At 43.2% G+C, this 17,521-nt stretch overlaps 2 protein-coding genes across 2 annotated transcripts; both read right to left on the bottom strand.

Annotated features, from left to right (window-relative positions):
- Window positions 1-2,430: 2,430 nt before the first annotated feature.
- LOC114562435 (formin-like protein 20) lies at window positions 2,431-13,154 on the bottom strand. The gene is made up of 3 exons (XM_028588811.1): window positions 13,100-13,154; window positions 12,222-12,356; window positions 2,431-3,361 (listed from the first exon to the last, which is right to left on the bottom strand). The coding sequence occupies exons 1-3, from the start codon at window positions 13,152-13,154 to the stop codon at window positions 2,817-2,819; spliced, it is 735 nt and encodes a 244-aa protein (XP_028444612.1). The 3' UTR covers window positions 2,431-2,816.
- Window positions 13,155-14,038: 884 nt separating this feature from the next.
- On the bottom strand, window positions 14,039-17,521 carry kctd12b (potassium channel tetramerisation domain containing 12b). Its single transcript, XM_028590079.1, has one exon. The coding sequence runs from the start codon at window positions 16,793-16,795 to the stop codon at window positions 15,944-15,946; it is 852 nt and encodes a 283-aa protein (XP_028445880.1). The 5' UTR covers window positions 16,796-17,521; the 3' UTR covers window positions 14,039-15,943.

Here is a 17,521-nt window from a genome sequence, read left to right as displayed (position 1 = left end):
AAAAGTTTTTTCTTGTTCCCACTAGACTGCTTTACCGCTTCATTTCAAAGCAGAAGTATTCCCTTTGTTGAACGGCTGAGCCTATCAACTTCAGAGATCAAATCCTCACAGTGCATCCATAATAAGTCAAAAGGCCAGCTTCAGAGTGTTATACTGTACTGAAAAAATACAAAAGGTAAAAGAGAATTGAGAATGCCAATCAAGGACTGGTTTTGGACAGGGATGTCTGTTTTGTCTAACAGGACTCCAACACAGCAGACTGTGCAGCTTCTGCCACAGTCAACAGGAATTTTAACTCGGGAAGACTTGTTGTTTTATCCTCTGCGTGCATCCTGACTCAGGCGCGCTCTGACGACACTCCTCTGAGCCCGGGAGCCCGGCCAGCATGCTGTCGCTGTCCAAGCCAATGGTGAAAGATGAGAAATACAAGAAAAGGAGCTGATGAGGCAATACTCTCTAATGAGCTGCAACGCAGAATCTTTTCTATGGATTTCTCAGCAATCATCAGCGAGTTGGAGACAGCCTGAGTGTTGATGACGGTGTGAAATGTTTCAGCAAATACTGACTGGGTTGTATAAATTGTCACTATCGGGTAGTTTGTGAGAGGAATAGCCTGCTGTTTAGAGATTCTAAGGACTGTGACTAATCTGTTGTTAATCCTCTTCTCAGAGCAAGAGGATATGTCTATTGCTCCTTAGCAGTTATCAGTGTGTCTGATAAAACTATTCTATTTGTCTGATGTTTAAGAAGATACAACTTCCCTCTCATAACACTTGGGGATTAATGTCTTAACCTCAATATTAACCGGGGGGGTGACGCAGAGCTGAACTGCATCAGGCTGGAGGCATGGTGCTGATAGAAAGCTCTGGGACGGCCACAGGCAGCAGGTTGGTTCTGCTCAGGTCAAATGAGACAGATTGAAAAAAAATCAAGATCAGCACTGTATTTATATATGGATGTGGTGGAGGGTCTGCGTCATATTCTTAGTCTTGAAACTTGAAGCTTTAGTGTGTAACTTTTTGATATTATTGAACGTCCGTTACATTCAAGCCATTGTCAAATGAGTTGCTACAAAGCTAATTAAGACTATCTGCTCCACACAACTCTCTCTTATTGTGGAGGACTACAGATGGAAAGTAGCATAATGCTAAATCTGGTGCAGCCATCTTTTTAATGTAACTGCACATTGTCCTGCTAACTAAACTAAACTAAACTAAACTAAACTAAAACTCTGTATTTCTCAGTATGGCTGTGTTCAGGAAATTGTGGCATCCGGTGACTTTCCCGCGCAGAAGCTCGAGTGACGATAATTACCTTTTCTGAAGAGTCCATCATGTTTTTTTTAATCCTCCGCGTCGTCTTTGGCTACTGGCAACTGCGTGGAGGAGGGGTGGGGGTGGGGGTGGGGGCGCGTGCACGATCACAGAAGGCTGTTCCTTGTGGACGCCCTGCCGACAGTGTTGTTGTCATTACTTTGAATTCCTCTTGGGGGCAACAGAAACTACACACTATAGCTTTAATATGAGGCCAAAAATACACATGGAAGGAAACAGCAATTTGACAGTCTCTTGCTTCAGTTATTATTTCTAGTGGAAACAGGATGCTGGGGGATAAACAAAGGCATATTTTCCTTTTAAGTAGTACATTTTAAGTAGTTTTGGTGCCTTAGCCTAGCCAAACTGTGACCGTTTCACAACGTTATTGACGTTTTAAAAACTACCAATGTTACATTCTCTGGTTAGAGAGTAGGACTAAACGACCAATATTGTCTTATGGTTTGGAGGACTATGCTATGCTAAGCAAACCTCGTGCAGCTCTGTACCTAACCCACAGACGTGTGCGGTGGCGATCTTTGCTTATAACTCTTGCTAAGAAAAAGCATATTTTTTTCAAAATGTTAAACTTTTGCTTTAGGTGCGTGAATATGTTGAGAATTAGTTCACAAGGTGACTGAAAAGATAACGTAATGCTTCCTTTTTTTGTGACTTATCCCATATATCCCATAATGAGGACTAGAGATACAGACATACAAACACACCTTGTAATTCATTAGTGAAGCTGGATGCACATTTTATGCAGAGCAGATAGAGGAACAAATGGTTCATGTAGTCATTATTGTCATTATTATTCCACATGCTGGCCGTCTGTAATTACCCACTCCACTTCCCGGTACACCACATTCTCTCTCTCTGAATTCTTTCCATTGCTGGCCTGAAGATAATGTAATCACAAAATGAACCAAACTGCAGGGCTTTTGAATCTCAGACAGAGAGAAGAAGAAAGGCTTTGAAGTCGTATGGTTTAATATTGATGAGGTGAGATATTTTAGATGATTGGCACCAGAGATTTCACTTCTTTCTTTTATTTTGCATCAGCAAGGTTAAATGCCTCAACCTTCACACATAGCTTACATTTTCAAGTTGCTTTATCAGTGAATACAGTACAGAGAGCAGGGCAGAACTCTCTAAAGACATTACATATATTATCCTTTGACTGAGTAAAAAAATGTCTCCAAATAGCTGTGTGGAACAAAGACGTGTCACTAACAATCTCTTCAGGGATGCTGTTTTCTGTTATGGAAAAAGACAAATCTCAGTGTTTTAATCATGGATGTGTGATTGCTATTCAAACTCAGCCTAAGCACTACACTTTATCAAACATTTCAGTTCTGTTGACATGCAAAAGCTACTACATAAGAGGTTTAAGTAAACTTGCTGACTCAAAGCAACGTGAATATAAACCTGGAGTCCACTGTTCACAACATTGTTATAAAATCCTCGACAAGTTTCTTCACCATGGCGCTGCAGTAAAAAGCTCTATGCATTGTACTTCTTAAGCAAGTCACTTTGCCAGTGCCTCTTGCGATCCGGAAACTCTCTGGGCAAGCGAATCTTCTTAAAGTCGTCAATGCATTTCTTCAGATCCTCCTCCAGCATCTTCTTCTCCTCCTCTTCCTCGTCCAACCCCAGCGGGGGCCCACCGTTCTCCCTAACAGTGGGCCGTGGCAGCGTCTTTAGGTTGAGGGCGGGCGGACGCTGGGGGCTCTTAACCCGAGGCGGTGTTGAGGGAGGAGGAGAAGGACTGAAGGTAGAAAAAGGTTTGGATGGTGGCAGAGGTGGTGGCAGGACTGGAGGTGACAGATTTGGGAGGTCAGGGCTGTCTGCAGCAAGGGGAGGTGGAGGAGGAAGAGGAGGTGTTAAAGGAAAAAGACAGTCAAGGGTCAGCGGGTTTTGTATGCCCAGTGTTGTGCTGCTGCTAGTTTCTGGAAGGCTTTCAGTTGGGCCAGTGCTGCTGGGCTCAGGGTAAGAGGTCACCACTTCAGTGAGTGCTGGGGGGTCAGAGGTCATTGCCTTGGAACCACCTGCAGCAAGGAGAAAGAATTACAGATTTAAGTTTTTTTTAAATTTGCAGTTTTTGCAAAGTTACAATTACTTAGGAATAGTTTGTCATTTTGAGACACCTATTCTTTTTCTTGATGCAATTTGAACAAGGGGGGTAAGCTTCGCTTCAGAACTCGAACCTCCTATGGCGCCATTTTGATGCTACAAAGCGATCACCTCCCGTTAGCATTCCACTGACTGCCATTCATTTTGACGTCACTTTGACAGCGAATAACTTTACATCTGAAGCGTTTAAAGACTCTATTTGTCCATTGTTTATTTCTAAAGAAACACGACAATGTATAAAAGGCTCCATTACCTTGTACCTCACGTTATTGCTCCGTAACAGACGTTTTTGTAAAAATAGGCTAACGATTGTGTCATAACCAAGCGACTTACTGTCGCATAGTAGAGGAATTACCGTATAATACAGGAGAAGCTCGCAGGCAGTTTCGACTTAAATTAGCTGTTTAGGTTTAATTACTAATGTTAACTAGCATTTTAGTTAGCAATAATTACCCTGTGCCCATGTTATCTCCTTACATATAACTACGCTCTCCGTCTCTGCAAGATTCGGAATGATTGAGATTTCTCTTGGCACAGCTACCAGAAGACTTTCAACTTTCAGACAGGTTGCTCACGTCACATTTACGTTGTCTTTCTCAGCTGGAGGCTGCGCAGTAACGTTCAGCGCTCACCGGAAAAGTGCTTCTAAATCCTTCACTGGTCTCCGTCCAGAGCAACGGGATCTGTTGGTCCAGTTTATATACTGTCTATGGATTTGAATGGGAAGATCAATACCACTTTACACTTCAAATATTAAGCTAGAGCCAGCGTGCGATTAGCTTAGCTTAGCATAAAGATTGAAAGGAGAGAGAAACAGCAAGCATTGGCTCCGTCGAAAGAATGGAACAGAATGGAACAGCCAGTCACTTCCTGCAGAGTTGACATCACTGTGAGTTTGCCATGCAGCCAGTGGAGACACTGCACAGAGGTGCTGGGCACACGGTTAAACTGTTCCCAGCTAAGCTAACTGGATGCTAGTTATGCCTTCGTATTTACAGGGGTATCAATCTTCTCATCTAACCCTCGGCATGATAGCCAATAAGGATTTCCCCAAATGTTAAATCATTCCTTTAAAAAAAGATAAGTGAGACGATAAATAGAATATTCATACTCAGGTGTTTGGTGTGTTTGATGTAAGGTCTTAAAGCTATAGTGCGTAGTTTCTGCTGCCCCCCCTAACAGTGGTGCTTCACACAGAAATTTGGTTACATTTCACTTTTTTTGTTTGCCTTATCAAAGTGTGTCAGTAGTGTGTGGCTGGCACAGAAACAAGCACCTCAGCTTTGAGCTTTACAGTTTTTGTCTCCAAGAGTACAAAAGTAAACACATGCTGGCACAAGAGCGTGTAGGAGCATTATGTAAATAGAAATTAGCAGCGAAAGGAGCTCAGCAGGACCGGGAAGGCAATGAGAGATAAGGAGAGTGGAGGACAGTTTCATTTAATTTCAGAATTCCCTTTTACCTTTGCTTGTATGTACATTATTCTAGAAGGAATACTGTAACTGAACGGATGGCGTGAAACCTCCTAACTGAAGCGTGACTAGCCATTTTTCACGGTTTGTTGATTTTTTATCTCATCTCTGTGTGAGGATTGGTTGCTGTGGTGCGACTTCTTAGAATAGTTAAAGTGATACAAGCACATTCTGCACCTCTTAGTATTTGAAAACCCAACCATTTTCAATTGTCCCCTCTCTCTTTACAAACAGCCAATCTTTTCTCGTTCCTTTGATTTTTACCGTCTACATGATGGTACACAGCCTCAGATTGGCTGAGAAGAATCTTTTGTCTATTTTTGGCTGTCAGTTTCACACTAATCCTGGGTTTTTGAACACAGAGAACACACCACAATTCGAAATTGCTTCTTTTGTGTTGTAGGGTGGATTGGGAAAACAAAGTGTCAATCCAAAATGTCACTGTAACATATGATACATTTGAGTATTCTCAGGCTCTCTCATGTGATTTGTTATTTTGAAGAATTTTCACTTCCTCTGGTCTTCATTCCTGCTCTGTATACAATAAACAGCATTTTCCTCTGGAGGAAATAGCGCAAAGCTTTATGGCTGCAAATGCCGAACAGACGAAATCTGAAACCGTTTCTTGTTGTTGTGGTATTTGAATGTGGGCGCTAAACTTTCAGAAAACAATTGGAAAATGCTCTGTGGACGGAAAAAAACTTCAATACTTAAACATTTTTGAATCTATCCACATGAGTTTGGACATGGTCTCACACCAAGTTACTGTAATGACAGTCCTGCGTGCATACTGCTCATGCAGTGTCACATATGCTCACTCTCATTGTGAAGCAGCCACATGCTGCTATGAAGAGATAATCTCTCTCACAGCCTCTTACATGCATGCTTATGTAGAGATATACAGGTACAATATGTCACACACAACAGACACACACACACACACACACACACACACACACACACACACACATAAACACACACACACATGTACAGACATATGAAGACGCACAAGGCCCTGCACTCTTTCCTTCCACAGGGCTCATCGTCACAGTAACCCGCCTTATATAACAGGAAAAGCTGCTTGTGTCAAACGGAGGCGGCACAGAATATTCTCCCACTGCCTTGGCTTTCTGAATACCTGAATACAAGTGTGTGTGTGTGTGTGTGTGTGTGTGTGTGTGTGTGTGTGTGTGTGTGTGTGTGTGTGTGTGAGAGAACGTTTGACAGAAAGTGCACAAGCCTGTGTGTGAGAGGACGTGAGTGCTGTCTTGTGTGTTTGTGCATGCATGTGTAAACATGTGTGTGAGTACTGTATGTGTAGGTGTGGTTGTTTTGCATACATGTGTGTATGCAGGCAGATGTGTGTGTGTGTGTGTGTGTGTGTGTTATATTCTAGGCATGTAATGGCATTTGAAAGGACAGATAAAGATGGAGAGAAAGAAAGAAAGAAAGATGTAGAGGAAGGAGGGGTTGGTAGACACATATTCACCACTGTGTGTGTTTGTGTGTTCGGTGCATTCAATGTCTCTCATAATGAATACATGTGTTTGAAGGCCGCCTGGATGTGGGAGTATGGGGGCTTAGCAGTGTTGAAGGAATAATCCAATGGGGGATGGGCTCCATGCTTTCCTCCGCCACTAAGCCTTATGGAGGAGAACAGCGAAAGAGAGCACTCAACCCTTTTCCCCTGGCCACTTCTCCAGGGATATATGCAAAAGCCAAAGCACTTTCTCACACATCCTCTCCTCTATCTCACTGCCTCTCTCTCTCAGTCTATCCCATCTGTTCAGTGTGACACATCCCTTCGCAGCCATCATTACCGCTATTAGCAACTCTAATGTGTCACTGTTGCCAGGGTTTGGCACCTCTCTGTCACAAAATGTCTCCCCTACAGTGTGTAATGTTATTTTTTTCACCCCAACTGAATATTTATTTAATTGAATCTTAGCACATTATGTATTCTTACAACCTGACTAAATGATAGCATGAGAAGGTGCTGAATTAAACATTCCCTAAGAGTTATATCTTACTCACCATGCTATCACCACAACTAGACCCATGAAAGAGAGACAGCTAATGCCGAGCTAGGGTCGAACATAACACTGAGCGTTCAGGAGTTGTCAGTGACTCAGCAGTTGAAATAATGTGAAAAAAGTATTGTCTAGAGGAGACCAGTACTAACGTTAGCAAGTTAAGCAATAGCTGTCACTTTCCAAATGGAAGCTAGTTAGCGTGGCGACGGTGGCGTGTTAGCTACAATACAAACTTTAAGGAATAGTTTGACCTTTTTAGGAAATATGATTGATACCATGCTCAAGTCTGTACAGTGAATTAGAAGCTACCACCATCAGCCAGTTAGTTTAGCTTAGTATAAAAACTAAAAATAGAGGGAAACAGCTAGCCTGGCTCTGTTCAAAGGTAACATCTAAAACTCACAAATCATTTATTGTTTTTTTAATCCGTAGCTACAAAATACAAGGTCAAAAAAAGGTCAACCCTTTAAAGGGAGATATGTACTAAACTATTTCTTCAAGACCAATAAGTCTCTGCTGGTCGTCTGGCACCATCGTCCATAAGGCCAGAAACAACTAGCTAACTGTTTCTCCGTTTCCAGTCGTTGGGCTAATCTAAGTTAGTCAGCTGTTGGCTTCAGCTTCATATTTACCATACAGACATGAGAGAGGTATCAATCTTCTCATTTAACTCTCAGAAAGAAAGCAAATATGTTTATTTCCCAAAATATTGAAGTATTTCTTTTACAGCATGATGGGTCTTCTCAAATGGACCTCAGTGACAGATGTCTTAAATTGCTAAAGGTAATAACCAAAGCTATATGGGATTGCTATGCTTAAATGTCCCATAACATGGTGCTCTTTGGATGCTTTTATATAGACCTTAGTGGTCCCCTAATACTGTATCTGAAGTCTCTTCCCGAATTCAGCTTTGGTGCAGAATTACAGCCACTAGAGCCAGTCCCACAATGAGTTTTCCTTAGTATGTGCCATTTCTGTGTCTGTAGCTATTGAGGAGGAGAGTGGGAGGGGCAAGGTGGAGGGTGGGGGTGTGGCCTTGACCAACTGCCACTTTGCTCGTTTGAAAGCCATGATGTCTCTCTCTCATGGGTGGGCCAAATTCTCTGGGCGGGCAAAGCAGAGAAAGGGGAGGTAATCTTACTCTTTATGACCTCATAAGGAGCAAGATTCCAGATCGGCCCATCTGAGCTTTCATTTTCTCAAAGGCAGAGCCTTTATCAACCTCATAAAGTGAAATTTTCATGCCATGGGACCTTTAAACGCTGTTTCCACAAATATGTCCAAAAACAGTTTAATCCTCTTTTGGAAAACAGCTGCAGTATCATTGTAGTTTATGTGTTATTTTTGTTTGACTCAAATACCTAGCAATGTATGATTGACGTCTGCTGCTTCTGTTACCTTGAATATGATCAGGTCATTTAGACTGTTGGTAGGCTACTTTTTAAAATTCACTGTGGCCACTGACAGGAGGACAGCATCATCTCCATGGTAACGCCACAATGAAATGCAGGAGCCAGAGCTACACAAATGCATAGTAATGTCTCTCAGACTGAGAGAAGCCTTCTATCCAGAGTGTGAAGTTGTACATATGGCTCTCTCCTGCTGTTCTAAAGGGAGCTCACGCTACATAGTTTTGGCAATTATGGCATGTTTTAAATCTAATGATCTAGTATTCAGCTCAGATATCCAACATCTGCTTTGTGAAGTGATCATCAGTATGGCGCCTAATGACGGAGTGGGCCTCACCACCTACTGTTTTCTCATTCATTGTCTTTTCTCTCTGATTGCCATCAGAGCAAATACATACAGACGCGTAATCAGACATGATAACAATATATTCTGCATACTAACTTTACATGTGTTATGTGTTGCATAGTCGTCCATATCAAAATCACTGGAGTGTACTCACAAGTCTCTGAGTAATTACAAATCTGTCAATCTACATAATGTAGAGGAAATGCGTGATGTATATACAGCTGGAGAGCTGCTGCCAAGTAAGAAAAGCAGTGGAGTGGAGGGTAGAGGACAGAAAGGGGGGAAGAGAAGGAAGAAACCAAGTCATCAATAACTAACCAGCTGATAAGGTTTTTCAATTCTTTTGGGTGTAGAAAAGTCTATTATATGATTTTTATTTTTGCAGACTTGCAATCCAGTTTGATCCAAGTGTCCTGCTGATTTGCCTGCTCTTTAATTTCCCCTGCTTTAAAACACCCTGAGCTGCGGCCTGGCTACCAGAGCCCAAAACCAGCCTGCCTAAGCACCCTAAAGCCCATCCTGGCACCCCTCAGCCCCTGCAGCCCCCCCTGCCACCTGCTTCAGTCTCAGCCAGGGTCCATCCCTGTCTAGGACTGCAGCACCAAGGACAAACCTGCCTGTCCAGATTACTGATAATTAGAGGGGCAGATTAGAGCCCAAATCTCCAGATGGCCGAGGTGAACCCCGTCCTAACAACAACAGCGCTGACACACACATTTACAACTCACTGCTTAAAGCGAAATACATTCGATCAGCAGATACATAGTAACTGCTCACGACACGTACACATTGTTTTCACCACACTGATGTACTGTGTACCTGTTACAACATTATTATATGTTTAAATAAATACATGAAGTGGAATGCTTTGTTGTGTTGTTGACGCTAACCTTTTCAATCAATTATTTTGTATAACTCTTCATCATAAAAACATTACCCCCTCCCTGTCAGTGATTGATGGCATGCAATTAAAACATCAGATTAAAGTCATTTACCATCTTGAGACATTCATTAAAGAAACTTTAGCATCAGTTATAAACAGATTAGGAGACAATGGGTCCCTGGGCACAAATACCTAAAAGCACCAAGTTCTAGGGCTCAATTTAGTTATCCATAAAAACATACCGTGCACCCATCCTAGTGAACCAAAACAAAAACATAGGAAATATTTAAAACCATAAAAACAACATATTCCCTGATAAAAATTGTTTAAAAAGGGAGGGGGGGTTAAATAACAACCCTTCAAACAACAGCATAAAAACAAACCAGGATTAATAGTAAAAATCCTGAATTATAAGTAATTAATCATTTACAATCCCCCAGACAAATAACCCAAATTCATGATCACTATGTGAATTTATTGGTGAAGAAATTGTATGTTAGCTTGCTGCATTATTTAGGAATAAAGTAACATAACATAAAAAAAATAATATATTGCATCAGATTTATTGCCTTCCACCTCACTTTGCCCAATGGCATTTCTCTTTTTTTCTCTACCTCCTTTCCTTTCAGTCTGCTCCTGCCCCACTCCTCGTGCTCTTCTTCACATATTTACAATCTCTAGGTACTGTCTATGAGGAACTTTGCCACTTGACTTCGACTTTTTGTTGCTTTTCTTTTAAATCCTCCAACTTGCTTCTACACTCTGACTCACTCTCTTTAACTCATGCTCCCTCGTTCCCATCCTACTGTTACTTTGTATTTCCATCCCTCATGCTTTCCTCTGTCATGTCTGTCTGTTATTATTTGTGTCTTTGAGCTTTAAAAAGAAAAGAAAAGTTTGTGAAGTCAAAGAGAATAATAAAGAGACAACATATAGAGAGAGACAGAGTTACAGTTATAGAGATACAATAGGCCTACTGTACGTCACTAGTGACCTAAACCGCTAGATCGAGTCCCTTGTTAACTCCCCTCTCTGTCTCCCCCCTTGGGTATAGCTACCCCCTGACCTTGCACAATGGAGTTTGTGGGCCAATATGTTTTGTGATAGCTTCTCTCTGCAGAAGACGTGTGAAGAGGAGGAGGAGGAGGGACAGCAACGGAGCATGTGTACCCATGCTGGAGGATAGAGGAGTGCAGTGACGGTACACATCTGACTCCATGCCTGGTTCACTATAAATAACCCAACACAAAATGAGATAAAAAATGCCCCGAGCCAGCGCTACTGTACGCTGCGCATGTGGGCTTACATGGCAGCATGGGCAAACCGCGTTGTCGTTAAAGATAAACACAGCAGGTTTCGGGCTCATGTAATTTACATGTGCAATGAGCAAATTAATAAATAAAAAAAGCTCTTTGCTAACCTTTATATACACATACACAAGTCACATTTTGATGGAGAAAGCAGTGGAAGGCCTCAGGCTGCTCTCTCCAGGTCCCTATTACATGCTCCTATTGTACTCCCAGGTAATTAGCAGCAACGAGGCTTTGCTATACTAGCATGGACTTCTACTGTTTATTGCTGTCAAGAGAGTACGAGGGAGGCAAATGGCTTGTTTGCCTGCTAATGCCTTCTTAACTGATCACAAAGAAGAGTGAAAAGAAGGCAGCCAATTAGATCTAAAACTGTAGAGCTCCGAGTCATTAGCCTCACGCAGGAGGGTTGTTGCACATCTCACCTAGCAACTTCCCTCCCTCTGTGCATGTGTGTGTCTGTGTTTACAGAGGCCAACTGCCTGCTCAGCATTTTGTGAGCCAGGGAGTGCACCTAGTTCATTGCCTAGGCATGGCCCCCATACCAACCCAGCGCCAACCCACCCAACACAGATTCCCAAACACTCATCCAGCCTGTCCGCCAAACATCCACGTAAGCACAAACAACCGGACAAAAAGGAGCCAAAACATACTGGCATATACTGTAGATCTGAAAATAGACAAGGCATCGAGGCCGAGCCACAGATAGTTGCAGCTGAACACTCTGAATGAACGGAAACAGCAGCATGCAGACAACATCTGATAGTATACTCAGTCTGAGATTTTGAGAAAAGGCGGTACTGGTGCTCTGTGTTGTCACTCTAACTCATGCAGTATGTCTATTCATAAAAGAGGACGCAGTCTGGAAATCGGGGCTGGTTATAGTCAATTAAAGGCATAGCTCATGACTGACATAAATAGAAGGAAGAAAAATCATTGTTTTTCAGTTTGAAAATATCAATTTCCCCCCTTTCTTTTGATCAAATCATACTATGAATCAATATTAATCCCAACCATACTTTAATCCTGTGGATCTATACTGTATCTGTCAGTGTAACTGAATCTCTCTGTGAGTGTTGACGGAGCAGACAGGACACAGGGGAACACATTACAGTACGGCCCACTGAGGGCTTTGTTTGTCGGGATGGTCCAGCACCTCTCTGAATAACAGGACATTTCATGCTGCTCAGGAAGAGAGATAAGATGGGAACACCTAATCCAAGTTAAATACTCTCCCACTCTCATAGCTTCCACCAGGTTATCTGTCTCCCTGTCTCTGCTTCATTGCCCCATTTTCCGATCCTTTTATTCCTTTGACGTACATCCGTTCCTGTTCCTCTCTGCTCTCTTCCTTTCTTTTTCCAAATAGGGGAAGCGATGACCCAGCTGGCTACGAGACAAGGGGATCATTCTTAGGAAAGCAGATCGAGCCAAGGCATGTTGCCACGTAGAGCCGCCTACAGCGACAATAGCACCACGGGAACACGACATGGGTCAAATCATTGCCTCGAGGTAGAGAGAGCAGTCTTGTACTCTCAGGGAGCTCTGTTTTGTGCCTTGTACATTTATGACAAGAGTTTAATAATGAATTGCACAAGCTCACTGAGAAATTGTATTCAATTCAAACCTTGTGGTATGGGTAAACACAAATGTAAATAAATAGATTGTGTGCTGTGTGGTGAGCAAATGATGCAACCTGCTATTTGGATTTTTTCCAAAAGGCAGAGAAGCAGATTTTCATGGTAAAATATTTCTATTGGTGGCCGGGTTGGTTCAGTGGGTAGAGCAGGCGCACATATACCTAGAGGTTTATGCCTCAACGCAGAGGTCCAGGGCTCGGATCCGACCTGTGACGATTTCCTGCATGTCTTCCCCCTCTTTCTCACTTAGCTGTAAAAAAAACCTTTATTGTAACACCCTGGATAGAATAGGTATACCACTATGGTGACACAAATAAAACCTGCTCGTTTGGCACACGAGACAGGCGTGCTACACTTTCCAGCCACAAGTTACACAACAGAAAAAAAGAAGTAAAAGAAAAACCCAAGCAGCATTTCATCACAGCCTGTGGACCTCACTGTTGCTGCTGTTCAATGTCGGAGTGTCAACACATCTACTGTTGAATGTTGAGTCTCAAGGCGACTCGTGGAGGAATTTCACACATAAGGCGCATCTCTCCATGCTTGTGCTAATGACTGACCTTGGCGCTCCCGAGTTGCATGGGAGTGCTGGAGGACAGTGACTGAGGAATGCATGTGTAACTGTGTTTGTTATGGGCTAAAGAGACACTGCAGGCGCGGTATTGTTTCTGAGGATTCGTCATGCATTCCAGACAGCAAAAAAAATAAATAAATCATCTGTTCTACAAGATGGCAGCCACATAGATTTTTCAACAGTTTTTGTGAAGCTCATCAGGCATGCTTTTATCTAGAATGCAGAATGAGATCAGGTATGGAGGTCTCATACTACGGTAATTGTTATTATATTGTGATCATCTCTTGGTAAAAAAAAACAACATAAAACTGCCTCACCTACATAAACATAACCCTGGTTGTTGTTCAAGTGTAAATTATGACCACTTTTCTGTGTGTGGGTTTGCTCGATAAAAATGCAGTTTTTTTTGACAGCAGACAAAAACCATCTCTCATCTTGTGAAGCCTATACAGCTACAGTATTTCACAGCCTGGTATATTAGGCCTGATCTGCTTCCAGGTTTTTACTCTAAGTATTAATTAGGTAAGTTATTGTTAACAAAATAAGGGTTTTGTAAGCTGCTTTAAAAGAGGCTGTTATGCATGTCCTCATTTTTATCCTGGCTCCGTTTTCTGGTCAACTCAAAAACGGAGCTGAAAAGAAGAGAAAAAAATGTGGAAAAAAAGTGGAAAAGCAGATGGGAGGATGGGGGAGATAGTGCCTGAGGCTAGAGTTCTCAACATTTAATTTCATGTCCAAGGACATTCCCTTTTATGGGAAATGGTGAGATGAAAATTTGAAATGGTTTACTTGTGACTGAGTGGTATTGTCACTGAAAATGTAACTGCAGTAATATAAGGACATGCACCACTTTCCTCATGGTTTGTTCTGAATGTCATTCAATACGGAAAAAACATTTTGTCACGAATGGAAAATACAACCCGAATAGAAAGAAAACATCTTTTATTTGACAAATAAATTTCGCTTTTTGCTGAACACTTTAATTTCAGTGTTGTCTACACCTGCAGCAACACACCGCAGCAGGTCTAATATAATGACTCAGATGTCAACAGCACTTCATCACACTGAAACACAACACTGCAGTTTCTAGACATCTCAGAATACATTTATTGTCACTGTCAGACAGTCTGCCAAAACTACAACCTGACACCATCTAGCTCAGGAGGAATCCTGCACTACACTGCCTCGATGGCTGTTTCTCAACTAAAACATTATATTCAACCTCTTATTCATAATCTTGTCATAGCATCTACATTTGGGACATTTTCCTAACGCTGTCTGCATTTTTATGTCATCAGCTTAGTCTTAAGTGCCTTCCGTTTGTGTTTTAGTCTGAGGTACTGTATATGATGTGCAGATGTGTCCTGAGGCTGTATCTGGGAATGACTGTCTTTCTTAACTCACCTCTTTATAACTGAAGTTATACCCGCTGGCTATATAAACATGCCCTTGCTACAGTAGTGAGAAAACATTGGGCTGTGGCTGTCTTTACACGTAATCCTACCCTTTCTTGTCAGTATTCACTTTCAGTAAGTGAGAGCTATCATCAAATACGCAACAGCTTAAACTAATACCTAACTGAGTATTAAGAATAACATTACTGTTTACAGAACACTCAAAACGTGATCCGCTAAGGTGACTGCCATTTTCTTTTTTTGGGAAACAACATGTAATCATGTAAGCCTGTCCCAAGAAGCGCTTCACTTTAATCATGCTCTTAAATATGTAATTGTGCAAAGAAAGGTCGAAGAAGCACAAAAATAGAGCAGTGAGTAACACTTTCATCTTCTCTTCCCTCCCAGCGTGGGTGATTAAAACACTCAAAGCTCCATTGCACAATCAATACACACACCTCATCTGGCAACCTTTTTTTTTTCCTTTCTGTCTGTGAGATCTCTTGATATTTGGGCTTTCATCGTTGTTTATCAAAACCTGCTGCTTGTTCATTTGCCACACAATAAGCGTCACTTTGAAAAGAAAACTCTACACACCTTCTGCTCCCTTTCAAAATAAAAAGCTCAATGGTTCCCCCCCCAACTGTCCATGTGTCTGTATTATCACAAGTGTCATTCATTCATAACAACAACTGAACAGATAAACTAGTGTATGGCACGTTCCCAACCACATGGTACTCGACACATTGAAGAAAAAAAACTAAAAAGGAAATTAGATTTTTGTGTTGCATTTCTTTCTTGTGCTTGGTCTGCTCACGTCCCTCAAGGCTGATAAGATGTCCAATTATTTGGTAATTTAGTTCAGAGGAGCAGGAGAGAGTCTGATCTGCTTGAGTAAGCAGGCAAAGTCTAGCACTGTACATCACGGCCACTCTTCGAAGCCCTTTCCCCTATGCCCTTGTGACTGCTTTAATAGTCATATAGACACACCAGGGTGCTTATTTAACAAAATGAGCTCTTGGATACAATATTGTGCTTTACCAAGGCAGATGCAATACATAGAGTACAAAAGGGAAATAGCATATAGAAGGTATCAGTCTCTGCAGGACAGGCTGTGGGGTTGCTGTGGTTGAGGACCAAGGACTACAACTAGATGGAGTGGCGGTTTAAGCGAAGGCAAAAGCTGGACCTGAGGATGAGGGGAATGGATCTGGGGTTGAGAGAAGGTATGAAGAGTCGGAGCAGCAGCTGGGTAACTGTTCACAGGATAAAAGCTGGAGGCTGCTGAGAGAGATGGAGGGGCACAACATCTACGGTACATCTACTGGTGCAGGAGCCATCAGAGAGAGAGAAGGACAGGATGGCTGGAAGCTGGAGGGGGGGTCGGGGGGCACTTGGAGACAGGATGGGGGACCAGGGGAACAAAGCCGATAGTCTCACTCACGGTAGAACACATATTCAGTGTAGCTGGTCCAGATCTTGTCGTCCGTCTGCTCATGGGCAAAGGCGCAGGTTCCTGTGGAATTACAGGCCACCATGTGGAAGCCTGCATCGGCCAGCTTGTCAAAAGCCTGCTCCAGAAAGGTGAACTTAAGATAGTAGCGGGACGTGTAGCGCTCAGGGGGGCGGTCGGGGTCACGACTCTCGTTCAGCGTCTCCCCAAACACCTCTTTGGCCAGAGAGGTCTTCCCACACACCATGATCCGTGCCACCCGGCGGAATTTGGCATCGGTGTGGCTGTCACGGCCCAGGGTGTATGAGCCTCGGTAGCCAATGGTGATGAACCCAGACCGTTTGCCATCCATGGTCCCGGGCACCAGGCTGGCACAGGCAGCGGCGACAGCACCCAGGGAGCTGAGGTTAGGGGCCATGTCAATCCCAGGTGAGGAGTCCTCCGGGTCGCTCTGACATCCCTCGTCGCCAAGCGAGTTCTGCTTGCTGATTTTTGGCACCAGCAGTTTGACAAGCTCCGGCAGGTTGAAGAACTCAGCCTCTCTCTGCAGACGCCCGCGCTCAGGGAAGTGGTCTGGTAGAACCAGCTGCTGGTCTCGCATGTAGTCCAGGATGTAACGGAACAGGAAACCATCACGGTCCACAAAGAAGCGACCCTTGGTGTCCCTGGCCAGTCCTTTGGCTGACTTTCGACTGAACATCTCCCATAGCAGGGATTCTGGCACACTCGTGAGGGTAGAATATCGGGTTATGTACACCTGGCCGCCCACATTGAGCTCTACAATCTCTGGGAAGGGTACCTCCTCCCCAGACATGCCACTATCTGGTAAAGCCATGGCTTGCTCCTGCCTCACAGGTGCAACTGGGTGCAGCTTTAAAAACTCTCTCGGTTATAGTGGAAGTTCAAATGAGAGGAGTTGAAAACGGATTTTCAGTGAAACCTTTTGCAGTGGCTGGTGAGGCCTGTTGTCTGTCAAAGATTGCGGTGGATCGCCTGTGGTAACGGAGCGGCTGATCTGCAGCGCACAATTGGTATGCGCGCACTAAAAGCTGGTCGCCACTATCACATTAAAGCCAGCAGAAACAAACCAGTCTCGCAAAACACACCCTCTATTCTAACTACTGCGTTCTCCCATAATAACTAACACATAGCGCAGACTATTTCAGGCAGCGTTGAAAGAAGCCGTTGTGTCCGCGTCCTTTACGCGCAAATAGATGCGATATCGTGAGATTGAAATTCTGCTTTTGACACTAGTTCTCTGAGCTGGGAATGCACCATTTGCACAACTATCCATAACGACTTCTCTTGCTCTAATTCTGGTCGGTTGTCACGGCGCAAACAGGATTAGGTGGCCCAATTTTAATCAGGTAATCCATAGTTGGTGAGTTCTGTGGGTGTCCCGCAGACCAAAAGCCACAAGTAGAAGAGGATGGTGCCGAAGTAGTGAGTGCTGATGAAGCTGCATAAAATGATCTCCGGGGTTTCCATCACTTGCGGTTCAATTGTCCGCGAGGTGCTCAGCTGTTCGGTGCCTCTGCTCCTTTTTCGTGTCAGACGGTAA

Source organism: Perca flavescens, chromosome 10 (assembly GCF_004354835.1).
Source record: "Perca flavescens isolate YP-PL-M2 chromosome 10, PFLA_1.0, whole genome shotgun sequence".
Lineage (NCBI taxonomy): Eukaryota > Metazoa > Chordata > Actinopteri > Perciformes > Percidae > Perca > Perca flavescens.
This window is presented reverse-complemented; position numbering and strand designations above follow the sequence as displayed.